We start from the raw sequence: 14,630 nt of genomic DNA on the forward strand, positions 1-14,630 counted from the left end.
CCCAAAGCGTTTAAGATGTTTTCTGTTTTGTTTTCAATAGCAAATGCTTTATGTAACCGTTGAAGCTTCCACGATCAAGTAAAGTACTTAAAAGTTAAGTAAAATTGGATTTTAAAGTCAATCACTATTTTGTGAATTTTAAAAATAGGTATTTTGAATTTTGGAACACTTGGTAATATTGCACGTAAGGGTAAGGTCTTGTATGTATCTTTAAAACTCACTGTGGGAAAAATAAAACCACCCCCTGGCTCTTTCTGCAAGAACTTTCGTCTGAGGTGAGTAAGTTGACCTTTTAGAGACTTTAACCACAGGGATGACAGAGTATGTGAAACCACCTTGCTATTACAATCACGCAGTAAAGGCTAATCTCTGTTCTGCTGCACAGCCAAGGCCAGGAGGGGGAAACACTGGATACTCTTAAGACAAATGTTCCACCTGTGACTCTGAGAAACTGTCAGCCACGGGTGGCCACACCTCGAGAGGGACTTCTAGGTAAGATTCTCTCCTCTCCAAAGGCCCCAGCCCTTATACCACCCCAACCTCCAGTGGTAGGGATGCCACAGTCCACACTGAGTCACCTGTCTCTCTCCCTGCCACCTTCGGAAAGGTAAACAAAGGCCTTAAACACCTAATTTATAAGTCTCCAATCCTCCTTCGAGGCAAAAAGGTCTTCCGTAATTCCCCAAGTGAGCACTTAAGACTTCCACCAAATACTCACTTCAGGGCTCCCAGACTTGCCCGGTCGTGGGTAGCTCCATGCTTTACGGTAAATCACTCCCCAACACTCGTGCATTATCTGGTCACACACAGCAGCCTCTCGGCTTTCAATTAAATGCATACCTCCCCAAGCCAGCCCAACAGTGGAAGCCTTTCCTCTGAGTGCAAAAAGTGTGGCCTCCCAGCCTGGAGGCACTGGCCCTTTAAAGGTTCTAGCTTCCTGTACACCCGGTCCCTCCCTCTCCGCCTGCTCCCGCCCCGGCCAAGGGTCATACTTGAACTTTAGATTGCCCAGAGCCTAAAAGCCTTGGCCACCCACTTGCGCGCGTCCGAGACCGTACCCAGTGAGTGGGAACGCTCGACCACCTGCTCAGTGCTCAGACCACTTTGGATAAAACCAAATTTGCCCCGGCCTCCGCAACCTTCGGCAACCGCTGGCCCGCACACGGCTCAGCCAGCTGCGCGTTTGGCTATCCCAAAAGCTGCGGGAGCCCCGCGCGCGCGCGCGTGCGTGCGCGTGGGGGTAGGGGATGTCTCCAGTGCTCCCCGCACCTCCGCAGTCGGGGCCCGGGGAAACCTTGGCGGCCCAGGGTCCTGAGAGTGGGTGCGCGTGTGGTGAAGGAGTCGCCCGACCCCCTCGCAGGAGGTCTGGAGTGTCAAGTGGAGAGGGACCTTGGAAGCGAACCCCTCGCTCCAACAACTAAGCTAACTTTCACGCCTGCTCTGCCATTTCACTTAAGTTCCCAAACGAGCCCTGCCCGGGCCCCTCTAGAAGTCCCTCGCCTGCACCTGGTCCAAATTTGGCTCTGGGTCTCGGGGAAGCCCCCGCCACACCTGCCATTTCTCGCCCCTCTCTCTCCGTGCGCCCATCATTTCCGGGCCCCGAACACCCACACCGCCGACCCTCCGCCGGCCCCAACACATCCCCACCCCACCCCCCAGGGCCGCCCAGAGGCCGTTCACCTTCCAGCCCGCCGAGCTGTTGCTGTCGCCCTTATCCTTGAAGTAGGGCACGCTCTTCACCATCCACTCGTAGATCTGCGACAGGGTGAGCCTCTTCTCGGCTGAGCTCTCGATGGCCTTGGTGATGAGGTCGGCGTACGACAGGTTGCCCCACGCGTTGCGGCGCGACGAGCTGGTCTTGCGCGGCTGTCCCGCGAGTGGCCCCGCGGCGGCCGCAGCGGAGGGAGGCACGGGTGGGGGCTGCGACAGCGGCCCGGTCGGTGGGGGCTGTGGCGGCGCCGGGTGCACGCAGCCCGCCTCGGGGCCCTGGAAGTCCCCGCACAGGCCCCTGCTGGCCGCAGCCGCCACGGCCACGCAGCCCGGCGCCCGCGCGAAGTCCTCACTCTCCTCCAGCAGGCTCAGGTTGCTCATAAAGTCGGTGCTGACAGCGGACGCCGAGGCCAGGCTCGCCGCGGCGTCGGGGTTGGCGGCCGCGCCGCCCGACGGCGCCGGGCTGGAGGTGGTCGAGTTGGACTGGTTAAACTCCGGCCTGGGCAGCGGCCAGGTACAGGAGCGCTGCCGGGGCAGCGGCTCGAAGTCCGGGTCGGTCTCCACCACCTGGGGCGCTTCGGCCATGGTGCCCCCCGCCCCTCCCCCACCAGCAGAGAAGTACCGGGAGACGCGGCCACCGGGGGCGCGGAGCGGGCGACCCGAGTGTCGCTCCGAGATTGGGGGGCCGCGGACGGCGGACGCACGCCGGAGCCAGGCGCGGCGGGGCGCAGCGGACGGACGCGCCCAGAACTTAACTTCGCTGGGTCACCGGTGTCTAAGGAGCCTCCGAGTTCGTGCCTTGGACGGGGCACCGACCAGGCCGCGGAGCCCGGCAGCTCGGGCACCGCGCTCCCGCTGACAAGGGCCGCGGACGCCAAGGCAGACGGGCGGACGCCGCGAGCCGCTCTAGCTCCCCGCGGCCGCGCGACAGCGGCGCTGCTGCCTGTTGAATGTGGCGGCGGCGGGGACTGCAGCGACTCCGCAGCCTCCCGTCTTACGGGATCTGCAGCGGCTCCCCGCCCGCGGCGGCGCGCGCGCCGCCCCGCCCCTGACTGACAGGCTGCGCGGCCAATGGACGCGCGAAGTGTCCGCCTAAACAGCCAATGAACGCAGGCCTGGGCGGGAGCTGCCTTCCCTCGGGAGGCGGCAGTAGGTTGGTGGGGGGCGGTGGGGTATTTTTCTTTCTCACACACTTTTTTTTTTCCTAATCTCCGTTATTATTTTCTGTAATTCTCAAGTGTTTCTGAGTCTCTGGCGTCTCAGCGATCGGATTGCTAGGAGGCAAACCGGCGTGAAGGCGGCGACCATACTTTTGTTTACTACAGAGTGCAATCGAGTACTCCAGGCAGAGCCCAGACCCTGACTCCCGGGATGGCGCGGGGCCGCTGCGCGCTCCCGGACGCGACGTGGGCGGTGGGGCGCCTCGTGGATTCCACACAAGCCCGCTCCGCCCACGCGTCTTCGCGCAGCTCTCGGGAAGTCGGTGGGGTTTGTTTTGGAGGAATGTTTTCTTAAGCTGGCATCTGCCCCGGCCGCCCCAGGCGCGCAGAGACTTCGGTGAAGACCCGTCGCTCTGCGGCTCGGGAGTAACCGCTTCCCACCCTACCTGTGCACACCTGCAAGACGAGCCTCTGCGGCTCGGTCCAGCCCCCAGCCTCCACTCATCCTGAACCCCAGAGAGGTGCGGCGCGGGGAGAACACTGTTGCACAAGCACCTAGCTCCAGTAGCGCCTCAGATCCGAAGTCTTCTATGGGAACCGCTTTCCTGCCTCGGGAATCTCACTTTTTTCCTGAGGACCGGAATGGTGGCTAAAGGGTCAGAGGAGAGCGTTTAGAGACAACTTTGTCACTTTATTACCCCTAATTAAGTTTAACTGCTTGCTTATTTCTTTTTTATTTAGCATGGAAGCGATGAGGTGTTGAAGTCGCAAAAGGAGATAAGCCCCAAGTGTGTTGGGGCACAGCTCCGCCCCTCAGTTCTTTAAACTCACAGTGTGAGCTCCCAGACCCGCGTAGCTAATACTCGTCCAGCGGAGCCAAAGGTAGAAAGACAGTGGTCCTTTTTGCCTTACAGAGTAGAAGAAAATGTTTCCTCGCTTGATTTTCTGATTTGCTTTCTTTTTTAAAAAAGAAATATGGGTGGCATTTTCTTTTATTGGCTAGGATGCTTTAGAATTGAAGATGCATATTTAGGGCTTTAAATATGTCCAAAAACGCAGCTCCAAATTTCTTGTTGCTGTTGTACTTCACTCTTCTTTCTTACGTGGAGTTTTTCTATGTAAAATGAGACTCCAAAAGAAAACCAGTCTTCTTATTCTTTCCACTTTGCCTCTAACGTCTCGCTAATCCAGGCCTCTATTCCCCTATTCATAATCCCTTTTTCTGAAACGGCTGCCTAGTGATAAAAGTTTTGAGTGGAGATCCTGAACCAGAGGTGCGGAGGACAGTTTGGACTGTCTCTTCACCTTGACTACAAATTTTGGCTGGTGAGGTCTTCTTTGACAACCGCTGGGAGAATCGAGTAAATGGATGAGCCTAAGCAGGACCACAAAGAACAACGTCCCTCTGCTGCTCCTTTCTAATCACACTCTGCCCCGAGGTGGGCCCACAGTCAGACAGCCGCACCCTACAAATAGGCAGAGCACTAGAGGACCATTCTTGGCGATGAAATCCAGCTGTGAATTTGGCCTTCGCCTCATTTCTGTTTCGGTTTCTCAGGGGACTGTTTTGATGAGAGCATTTGGTTAAAGGAGTTTTCCTAAAGCTTTCCCCAGATCTTCAAATTCTCTAAGGCCACTATCCCCAACTGTTTCTATAAGTGTCATAGTATAGGCTAGTGATACAGCCAAGGCTTAACAAGAGTGGGACCCTGGGCTCAATGCTAAGACCAAAAAAGAAAAGAGTCAGAGAATCTGCACAATCAATGTCCCCAATACAAAGGTTTTTATAACAGATGCATCTTAAAAGGTTCATAGAGGTGATTATTCGTGGTGTGTGAAGTCAGTTTACTGAAGCATGGGGCGCCACTGACCATCTTACTGGTTCCCTGCCTTTGCCTGGTACAAACTATTCTGTAAAGAACAACCATTTCACACCCTTAACAAGTATGGAGACATGTGCAAAAATCGGAGTCTCTGGGAAAGCAGACACGATGTGCTTTGGGAATTTTGAAAGATACAGCCTTTGATGGAAGTTATGTCAAGTTAAACATTCTTTTCTGATAGCCCTATAAAAATGTTAAGGTTGGAAGTAAATGTGGAGGGTCTCTTTGGCCTCCTTTAATTGCTAGATAGCAAAACATGACACTTAAGAGAGCAGGGCCAGGGGGAGAGCTCCAGCTTCTTGCTTCCCATCCATATTATCAATGCAGAAAGTATAAGCATCCTATAATACCAGTGTATCTATCAGTAGGTGTCGTAGCTGGTGTGTCTTCTTCCTGCTGACCATGCATCATGGTAATTCTAGTCATGTGAAGTCCACCAAGATGAGTGAAGTCTTCACTTACAAGATTAAGAAAACCGGACTAAGGACTTTGTCAGATGGTATCGTGCATACACCGTGCCCTGGCTTCTAGCATAAACACGAAAGATAGCCCTTCAGATGTGGAGACAGGAAGATCAGGAGTTTAGGGTGCATTCCAAACTAGCCTGGGCTATGTGAGGTCCTACCCCCACCCCTATCCCCCCAAAAAAAGAGAAAGAGAAAAGGAGGATTAAAAAAGCAAATTAGATACTTTCATAAAAGGCGTTTTAGTGGAAAATGTAAACAAGCCAGGTGTGGTGGCACAGCCATTAAACCGAGCCTTCAGGGAGGCAGAGTCAGGCAGAGCTCTTTGAGTTCCACGCCAGCCTGTTTCACGCAGTTGAGTTCATGCCAGCTAAGGTTGTCTAGTGAGACCTTGTCTCAAAACCAAACAAGTGTTTTAGCTGGAACTAAAGGCCTTGGGTCCCAGAAATTCACAAAGCAGAAGCCAGAGAATCTCAAGTTTTAGGATTCCTGGGCCATAGAACGAGTTCAAGTCCGGTTGGAATAACACTTAATAAGACCCCGTCTCAAAATAAAAAGAGGGCTGGAATGTAGTCTCACAGTAGAGACTTCCATCTGAGGCCCTAGGTCTAATCCCCAGTACTGTGAGGGGAAACGTGGACATACTAAGTAGATAGCATGCAGTTACTGGGCTGTGGTTATAGCTCAGTGGTATGTGTGCTTGGTGACTCCTGTATGAGAGAAACCCTGGCTTTAATCCCTAGAACTGAAATGAAATAAAAACACTTGAGATGATATTCCACAATGCTGCTGGTGATACAACAGAGAACAGCTGGAAAAGCTCTCCAATCACTTAAGGGTGCCATCAGTTTAACACAGCCCTCATGTTTCCGACTAGAGATAGGGAAGTTAAACTCTTGAGTCAAGTTTTGTGAAGTTAGTAGGGCTGGGTACAAAAAGATTTCTCCTTGTTCAGGCCAAAATGTTGCTTTCCATTCTGCGGCTGGGGATACCACTTTTAGTGCCTGAACGTTTTGAGACCATCTGATGAAATTTAACCTGTTTTAAATAGCAGGTCCTTGGACTATTTTTAAAATAAGCCAATTCTGAGCTCCAAACTTCATGGGCACTAGCATTTCAATTGTGTGTGTGTGTGTGTGTGTGTGTGTGACATTGAGGACTCAGTATGGCCATAAAATTAATAGAGAGCAAAGTGTCACGAGTCTCAACCTTGCGTTCATTGTGAAACACAATGTGTTTTCACTATCTTATTTCTGTTTCTTGTCATATTAAAACTTCTCCCATGCTTCTCCCAAAAAGCAGGACATGTGTATTAACTAAGAGAACGCTGCCATGCAGAACACAGATGGTCGTACATTTTTGGCAGAGAGGAAGTTTTAATGAGGCATTTTAGTTGGAAAGCTAGTGTTCGTGAATGTTCAAGTTACAAAGTAAGGAATCAGTTGCTGTTTTATAATATCAGCCCGTTTTCTTGTTCTTCTAATCTAAGCACCCCATTTCCCTAGTGTGCAATCCAGGCAAGGGGTTCAAATGCGATGGCAAACAAATGGCCAACAGAGTCCAGGATAGTAACAAAGAAATGACCGGCTGAAGAAGAGGCTACTAGCATGTCTGTCTGTCTGTCTGTACACATGCATGAGCAAGCATAACAGGAAGTGTGTAGAGGCCAGAGGATAGCTTTCTTGATTCTGCTGCCTCATTCCAGCTTGTGGACCTTGGAGATCACATTCAGTTCCCCAGGGTTGGTGGCAGGAACCTCACCTCACTACAGCCGTGTTGCCACTGGGCCGTCTGCTTACATTTTCTAGTAACTAGCCATACTGCTTGCCGTTTGTTGAATTAAATCAATGAATGGGTGAATACATAAATAGAGTAATGGCTGTGTGGTTAAGAGTGCATGCGTTTTTCTATAATGTGCAGACTACCTGTGTCAGAGACGATGTGAAAACAGGAGACAAGAGATTATCAAATTTCAGGGCCCAGAGGAATGGCTAGGGGTTAATAGGACTGAGTGACCTGGCATAAGGCCTCGAGGTGGCCCACGACTAGTCTAGTTTCAGGGGATCGGACGTCCCCTTCTGGCCCCTGTAGGTACTACATATGAACTGCCACCTGCAAACACCCATATACATTTAAATGTTTTTAGAGAGAGGAAGAGATTATTACATATCAGATTTGACTGACTCAGAAGACCCATCCTATATAAAGGCCCAGGTGCCAGAAAATAAGACAGACAGACAGACACACACACACACCTTTCAGGATATCATGTTTCTGTTTTGCAATAAATACTACCTTTAAAAAACATGGCAATGTTCTATTTCCTAAGGTTTAACATGCTCTATTTTTTGGTTTTTGAGGCAGGGTTGTGTAATCCAGGCTGGTCTCTAACTGGTCGAGTAGCTGAGGATGGCCTTGAACTCTTGTCCTTCCACCTCCATCTCCTGAGGATGCAGGGGATACAGGATTCACTCTGCACTTAGGTTTAACATTTAAAAATGAAATTTCTAATTAGCAGATGACTGAAAGAGTGCCTGGAAAGGAAAAAAAAAAGGATGCCATATGTACTTTAAATAATCTTATGTTTCAACAACAAACTCAAAATAGGATATTTTAGTTATGTTGCATGTTTGGGCACTACAAGATTCTAACTTGGAAAAACTTTGCAATACAAAACGAAGCTCCACTAGAGGTTGACTTCCTTAGGGTTTCTATTGCTGGCATGAAGACACCAAGACCAAAAAGCAAGCTGGGGGAGGAGAGGGTTTCTGTGGCTTACACTTCTACATCACTGTTCATCATCAAAGGAGTCAGGACAGAAACTCACACAGGGCAGGAACCTGGAGGCAGGAGCTGAGGCTGGGGCCGTGGAGGGGCGCTGATGATTGGCCTGCTTCCTCTGGCTTGCTCAGCCTGCTTTCTCTTAGAGCCCAGGACCACGGCCAAGGGTTGGAACCAGCCACAATGGGCTGGGCCCTGCCGCCTAGATCGCTAATTGAGAAAATGCCCTACAGCTGGATCTCACGGAGGCTCCTTCCCCTCTGACTATAACTTGTGTCAAGCTGACATAAAACCAACCAGTACAGATGTCTTCTTTCCGTTTTTCGCATTTTTGCATCACCGGAAACAAGAACATCTATCATATGACGTGGCTGAGGATGTCACTCAAAGGGCGGATGGGATGGCATTACAAATTATGTTCCTTTTACCGAACAAACACTGTACCCCTGCAGCAACAACAACAAATGGCTTGGGCAACTCCAGTTCCAGGGGATCCGCTGCCACCTTCTGGTCATTGAGAGCACTGCATGCATATGGTTTTCGCATGCAAGCAAAAATTTTAATTTTTTTAAAGAAAACTAGTTCAGTTTAGGTTAATAAAAGATGCGTAGACACAATGTAACCAGCAACGATCATGATTATTTTGGGTTTGTATACAGAAATGAAGTAGCGCCTATCTAGTCATTAGTGCTTGGCTATTGAGACAGCTTCAGAAGTCATCAGCTCTTCCAGGCTGGCTGGCTTATCTCACGTCCTTCCTGGTCTTTTCTCTCTCTCTCTCTCTCTCTCTCTCTCTCTCTCTCTCTCTCTCTCTCTCTCTCTCTCTCTCTCTCTCTCTCTCTCTCTCTCTCTCTCTCTCTTCTTCTTCTTCTTCTTCTTCTTCTTCTTCTTCTCCTCCTCCTCCTCCTCCTCCTTCTCCTCCTCCTTCTTCTTCTTCTCTTATTAAATCCTGAATCACATTAAGTTCCATAACCATCAGAGAGTGATCATTACTGCATTTTTTTTAAATAGAAAAGACATCCTTTCTCCTGAGTTCTAGAGGTTAGAACCCAGGAAAGTTTATCCTATCGGGCCTTGCTCCATCTAATCTAGCCCGGCCAACATGCTGCTGGAGTCAAAGCCAGGGCCACTGTCTTGAGGCACCCGACAAGATTTAAAGGAAAACAAAACAAAATTCTTGTGGTTCCTCTCTGTTTCAAACATGGCCACAAAGGAAACCAGATTGGGTCCCCCTCTACTGTCCAGGAAGCATAAATATCAGACATATTTTTAAAGTATGCTAAAACAAAACAAAACAACACCGTGCCTTGGCAATGGAGTGGGATTAGAAATGTATGTTCATAGATTTCATTAAGCCACCTTCAGTGAAGATGTGCCTGTCTTCTATTAGTCTCATGTGAGAGCAGAAGCAGCTATAGAATAAGCCAGTTTTATGTATGGTTGTGCCCCCCCAAGTGTATGCTTATTTGGGACCATAGGGGGCCACCTCTTATCTCCCTTTCAGCTGTCCTACTGGAGATACAGGAGGGCTGCCCCCTCCTTGTTCCAGTGATGGTAGGAATGAAGGTGACAAGGACTACTGCCTTGGGTCCTCCTGCCCTAATCAGAGGAGAAATGGGCCTCCGACAGATAAGTTAGCAGACAGACACGACAGACACAGACATTGGACACCTGCCGTTCTCCCCTGGTTATTATGGCTATGCTATACAGCGGGTTAGTCCAGTGGTACGGGCAAACCAAGTTCCTGTGTGAGCGAAATAAGTTCCTGTGTGAGCGAAATAAGTTTCTGAGTTATGAGTAACGGTGAGACTGAGATCCCAACAGGCAGGTAGGAGGTGATATACATAACCAAACAGGAGTCCCGTTTGTGAGAGAGTCTTAGCCCAAGTCTGGGTCAAGCAAGACAGTCCAATTCTGGTTTTGGTGTGGAACACACTTGGCATGGGAGGGTGACTCCAGGACCTTCCATTCACCTGCATCACACTTGGCGTCCCCAGGAGGACAGGGTGAGGTTGTTTCCAGGCATGTGTCAGTCCACTGTTCTGAAACTTTTTGATGGACACTTGGTTCTGGGTTAGAATAAATGACAGGGCACTGAGGAGGGAAACAGATGGTCTCCGGAACCTAATATGGACTGCAGTCTGGACTTTTTGGAGAGGCTGGAGACACTTTAAAAGAATTGATTATTAATCTCATCCATGATAGGGTCTCTTAAACAAGGCAACCAGGGGTGGCCTTCCAAACACGATCTCACAGGGCATGTATCTCAAGAAGTACCTCCTTCTAGGAAGGGCCATGGGTGAAGGACTAGGCCCATTTCTATTGGGTTTAAGAATTAATTTAGAGAGGATGGGCTTAGTAGTCTAGTTTATGTGTGAACTGTCTGGAACTCTGAGGTTAGGGGGCTCAGTGGAGTTTCTAGGTTACACTTAAGGCCTTGTCTGGATGAAGTGGAGACAAGTTCATTATCTGATCCAAGCGATGGGGCAGCCCATCGATTGGAAAGGAGTTTTAGCCACCGTCAGAGCAGTCTCCCTGCAGATAAAGCAAAGACTCTCATCTCCTTGAGAAGGTATCCTCAGACACGAACAGAGACTTACTCCCAGGGCAGACCAGGCCAGTCTTGAACTCAGATATCTGTCTGCCCCTGCTTCCTGAGTGCTGGGATTAACATGCCTGGCTAACAGTTTTGTTTTAGTTTTAGTGTAACAGTAACTCTGGCTTTTCTGCGCCCGCTCTAGCTTCCAAATAAAGGCACAGAGACCTTATATTTATGAAAAGTCTTCTTGCACTGTATCTGGGCAGAGTTTGCATCTATTCCAACCCAACTATGTTGCCTGCTACCTGGCCATGTGCCCCGTTGTCACCTGACATCTTAGTCTTGGTGCTGGCTGCTCCGGCTCTATCCATCCTCCTAAGGGAACCGTCTCTGGGGAATCCTGGCAAATCTGGTCAGCATCTGAATACACAGTGCACAAGAACCATCTCCCAACATCTCAGTGTTTGTTTCTGTAGTTAATAGGCTTCTCTTCTGATAAGTCATGGCGGACATGGCATTTGGTAAGGCCAAAACTGAGGCTCTGGTTGGAGTCTACTTTTGTTCCTCTGCTTCTGTCTTTTAAAAGGCGAGTCTCCTGCCTTTCCATGACAGAATAATGGGCTGGGGCAGTTGCAGCAAACCCAGCAATCCACAGCTTGTAATGTTCCACATCCTGAGAAATTCTCCTACCAGCTTCTTGGTTTGGGGGGTAGGGGTCCTGAGGATGGCTGCTTCCTTTGGGCTATCATTGAACGTTTCCTCCCATGAGTGTCCTACCAGATAGCCTATATCCTACCAGAGACCTCCATTTGGCAGAGCTCAGCAAGCCCCCTGTGTACTTCAAATAGGAGGTGGTTGGCAGCTGCTACCTGTAGAAGATCATCTATATGCTGGAGTGGAAAGGAACCGGGGTGTGACAGCCCGAATCCTGTGAAGTCGTTTTATAATGTCTCCCCAAAGAGTCTAGGGGAATTTTAAGTCATGTCCAGGTTAGCTGGCTATTCTCATTGGACACTGGATCAGATTGTTCAAAGGCAAGTATGAGCTGGCTCACTGGTACAGGGGGAATGGGGGAAGAGATCATCCAGGCTGTCTATACAGCTCTGGATGTCTGTGAGGAGGGGACTGAGCAAAGTGTACAGATTCGGAATACGGGAAGGCATAATCTAAGCCAACTGGCATGGGGTGAGGATGTTAGCTTCTAACAGCCTCTGGATATGAGGAGCAATTTTTAGTCTAGTCTTTCGGTTTATGGGATATTGCCGAACCCTTATGGGCATGGCTGTATGGGTGGTATGCTGCCAAGCTTGTTGGATTTGTCTCAGCCCATACCTTAGGAAACTGTCCTTGCAAGTCCTGGAGCAGGATACCTGGATCTGGATTTGTTTCCGGTGTGGAGTCTGGAAGAGCTAGAAAATGCATTTCAGACAGAGGGGCAGGTAAGCTGGGTTGGTGGCAGGTGCAAAAGAAATTCTAAGCTTTTGAGGAGTAAAGGCAGGTGTGGTGCCTAATTTTTGACAACTATGTCTGCTCAGAAGGAGGAAAGGGGCGATTTGAGACCACGTGGAAGGAGTGAGTCTCATACCTGTGGCTCAGGTTAACTGTTCTTATAGGTGTGAGATTATGGTCTGTAATTGTGCCTGTGGCTCCTTGTACTGGCATCTTTTTTTTTTTTTTTAATTATTTTTTGGTTGATAACTGGCCCCATTTCTCTGTTTTTTAGGATCTCTTCCTTGGACCTGAGCAGTTCAAGCCCTCCGGAGCTCAGAGTGAGCTGACTGGACAGCAGCCAGCATACTCTTGGCTTCGCTTCTACCTTTTAAGTGTCTTGGCATTGTGCACGGAGAGCTATGCACTCCTGTAAATCCCTCTAACTTTTTGGAGTGTTTGTTTGTTTGTTTCTCTTTTGTCTGGAGGTGATTGAGTGACAAAGTTGAATTTAATGTCCCAGCATTTTCCGGAGCCAGTAGGTCAATAGAGGTATACAATTTTAAGGGGTTCTCTCCCCCCCCCCCCCGCTTTAGAACGGCCCCTAAGGAACTTCAGAAGTCGTACACAAATTAATGGGTTTTCGAGGTGCACCCCGATTTCCACTTATAAGGTACAAGTGAAAAGTGTCCAGGGTCTGAGAACCTGTGTGCATGCTGGGGTCCCAATCGGGGTGTTTGGGTGAGAAAGCTGCTTCAATAGACAGTAGCTTTCAGCATCTGTACTGGTGGCTGAGGCCAAAATCCCTTTCTTGCCTCTGTCCTACTAAGTTCCCTAAGAGCCAAAGAAAACAGAATCAGAATTGCTGGCAAACATCCCATGTAGGGCGATGGGTGTGAGAGACAGATTGGCACTTATCAGCGGGGGGCGTGGGGGTTGGGGTGGGGGTGTGGGGGTGGGGGTCTGGATCTTCCAGTTATACAGATCTGAAGCAGAAAACGGAACAGAGATCAGGAAAGGGCGATTCCCTTTCTCTAAATCACTGCCCACCTCCCCCACCCAGAGGGTGTGGTGTTTCCTCTGACTGACTCCGCTGGGGGGACAGGGGCGGCCCAAGGCGAGCGCAGATCCTCGAGACTTTGCCCTAAAAAAGCTTAGGCTGGGGTGGACTCTCCACCGCGGAGCCCAGAGCTGACTTGCCAGGGGGAGCAGGGGGGGGGGGGGTGGGGGTGGGGGGGGGAGTTAGCAATAGCGTGCAGATGGTGCCACCTACTGGTAGAATCCGGAAAACCCAGCAGAATTTCGATTCATCAGTCCTTTTGAGGGGGACAAGACAAAACAGAAACACCAGTCAGCCAATCAATCAATCAATCAATCAATCAATCAATCAATCAAATAAACATCACTGTGAGTCAAACCTGTCCATCACACAGTTAATCATTTACATACTTGGCTGGTCATTTATTCAAGCAAACCTGTATCTATCATGAGCTAGAACCAGGGTCTCTCACTCTTGGCATCCCAACTTCATGTGCAGAACTGGGAAGAGCTGCCTATTGGAAATTGTGTTCCTAAACCAAGAAGACCCAAGTTCAGCTCTCAGAACTCAGTGAAGAGAGTTGGCCTCTGACCTCACACTCCACCTCTGCAATAATAACATTAAAATTATATTTACTTTTATTTTTTGGAGTCAGGGTCTCTCTAGAAAGCCCTTGCTCTCTGTCTTGGTTAGGTTTTTACTGCTATGAACAGACACCACGACTAAGGAAACTCTATTAATGACAACATTTAATTGGGGCTGGCTTACAGGTTCAGAGGTTCAGTCCATTATCATCAAGGTGGGAGCATGGCAGCATCCAGGCAGGCATGGTACAGGCAGAGCTGAGAGTTCTACATCTTCGTCTGAAGGCTGCTAGTGGAAGACTGACTTCTAGGCAGCTAGAACGAGGGTCTAAAGCTCACATCCACAGTGACACACCTAGTCTAATAATGCTACACTGAATAGTTTGACTCCCTGAGCCAAGCACATACCAACTACCACACTCTCCTAGAATTCACTGGGTAGACCAGGCTGGCCTCAGACTTACAGAGCTCCACCTGCCTCTGTCTCATGAGTGCTGGGACTAGCGGTGGGCACCACTATGCCCAGAAACAAAATGAATAGCAGCTGAGAAGGACATCTAATATCAACCTCAATTACCATGTGCAGAAGTGCCACTGCACACAGAAATCACACACACACACACACACACACACACACACACACACACACACACACGGTGTGATGCAGAAATCATGCAAGTGGCACAGAAAGCTCCTTTTGACCCTCAGAAGATCTAAGGCCTTTCTTGAGATGGATCCTGCTGAAGAGACATCTGTGTTCCTGAAATGGCTCACCTCCCTCTATTGAATGCTGTCACTTCCCGTTTTCGTCAATTTGGAGGAAGACACATGAAAAAGCAGCTAAAGAAATTGTATAACAACAACAAAAATGTGATGCATTTAATTTAAAGTCAGGTGGAACGGGGTCTGTGCAGGTTCTTGTGACGTCAGGGCAGCGCGCTAATATCCAGCAGGGATGAGACTGCTCCCGTGACTTCTCCATCACCCAGGCATCTATCCGAGCTTGAGGATGTAGCTCTCCTAGAGCCTCCCCTAAGGTAAC

The 14,630-nt window shown here is 49.6% G+C and overlaps 1 protein-coding gene across 2 annotated transcripts in view; it reads right to left on the reverse strand.

Annotated features, from left to right (window-relative positions):
* Foxo1 (forkhead box O1) overlaps nt 1-2,721 on the reverse strand; it is a 77,886-nt gene extending 75,165 nt beyond the window's left edge. For both annotated transcript variants that reach the window (XM_021158151.3, XM_021158150.2), the window contains exon 1: nt 1,681-2,721. In XM_021158151.3, coding sequence (XP_021013810.1) covers nt 1,681-2,295 — 615 coding nt within the window. In that variant the 5' untranslated portion in view covers nt 2,296-2,721. The remainder of the gene's footprint in view (nt 1-1,680) is intronic.
* Nucleotides 2,722-14,630: the final 11,909 nt, after the last annotated feature.

This window comes from Mus caroli, unplaced genomic scaffold (assembly GCF_978045245.1).
Source record: "Mus caroli unplaced genomic scaffold, Mus_caroli_1 scaffold_3, whole genome shotgun sequence".
Taxonomy (NCBI): domain Eukaryota; kingdom Metazoa; phylum Chordata; class Mammalia; order Rodentia; family Muridae; genus Mus; species Mus caroli.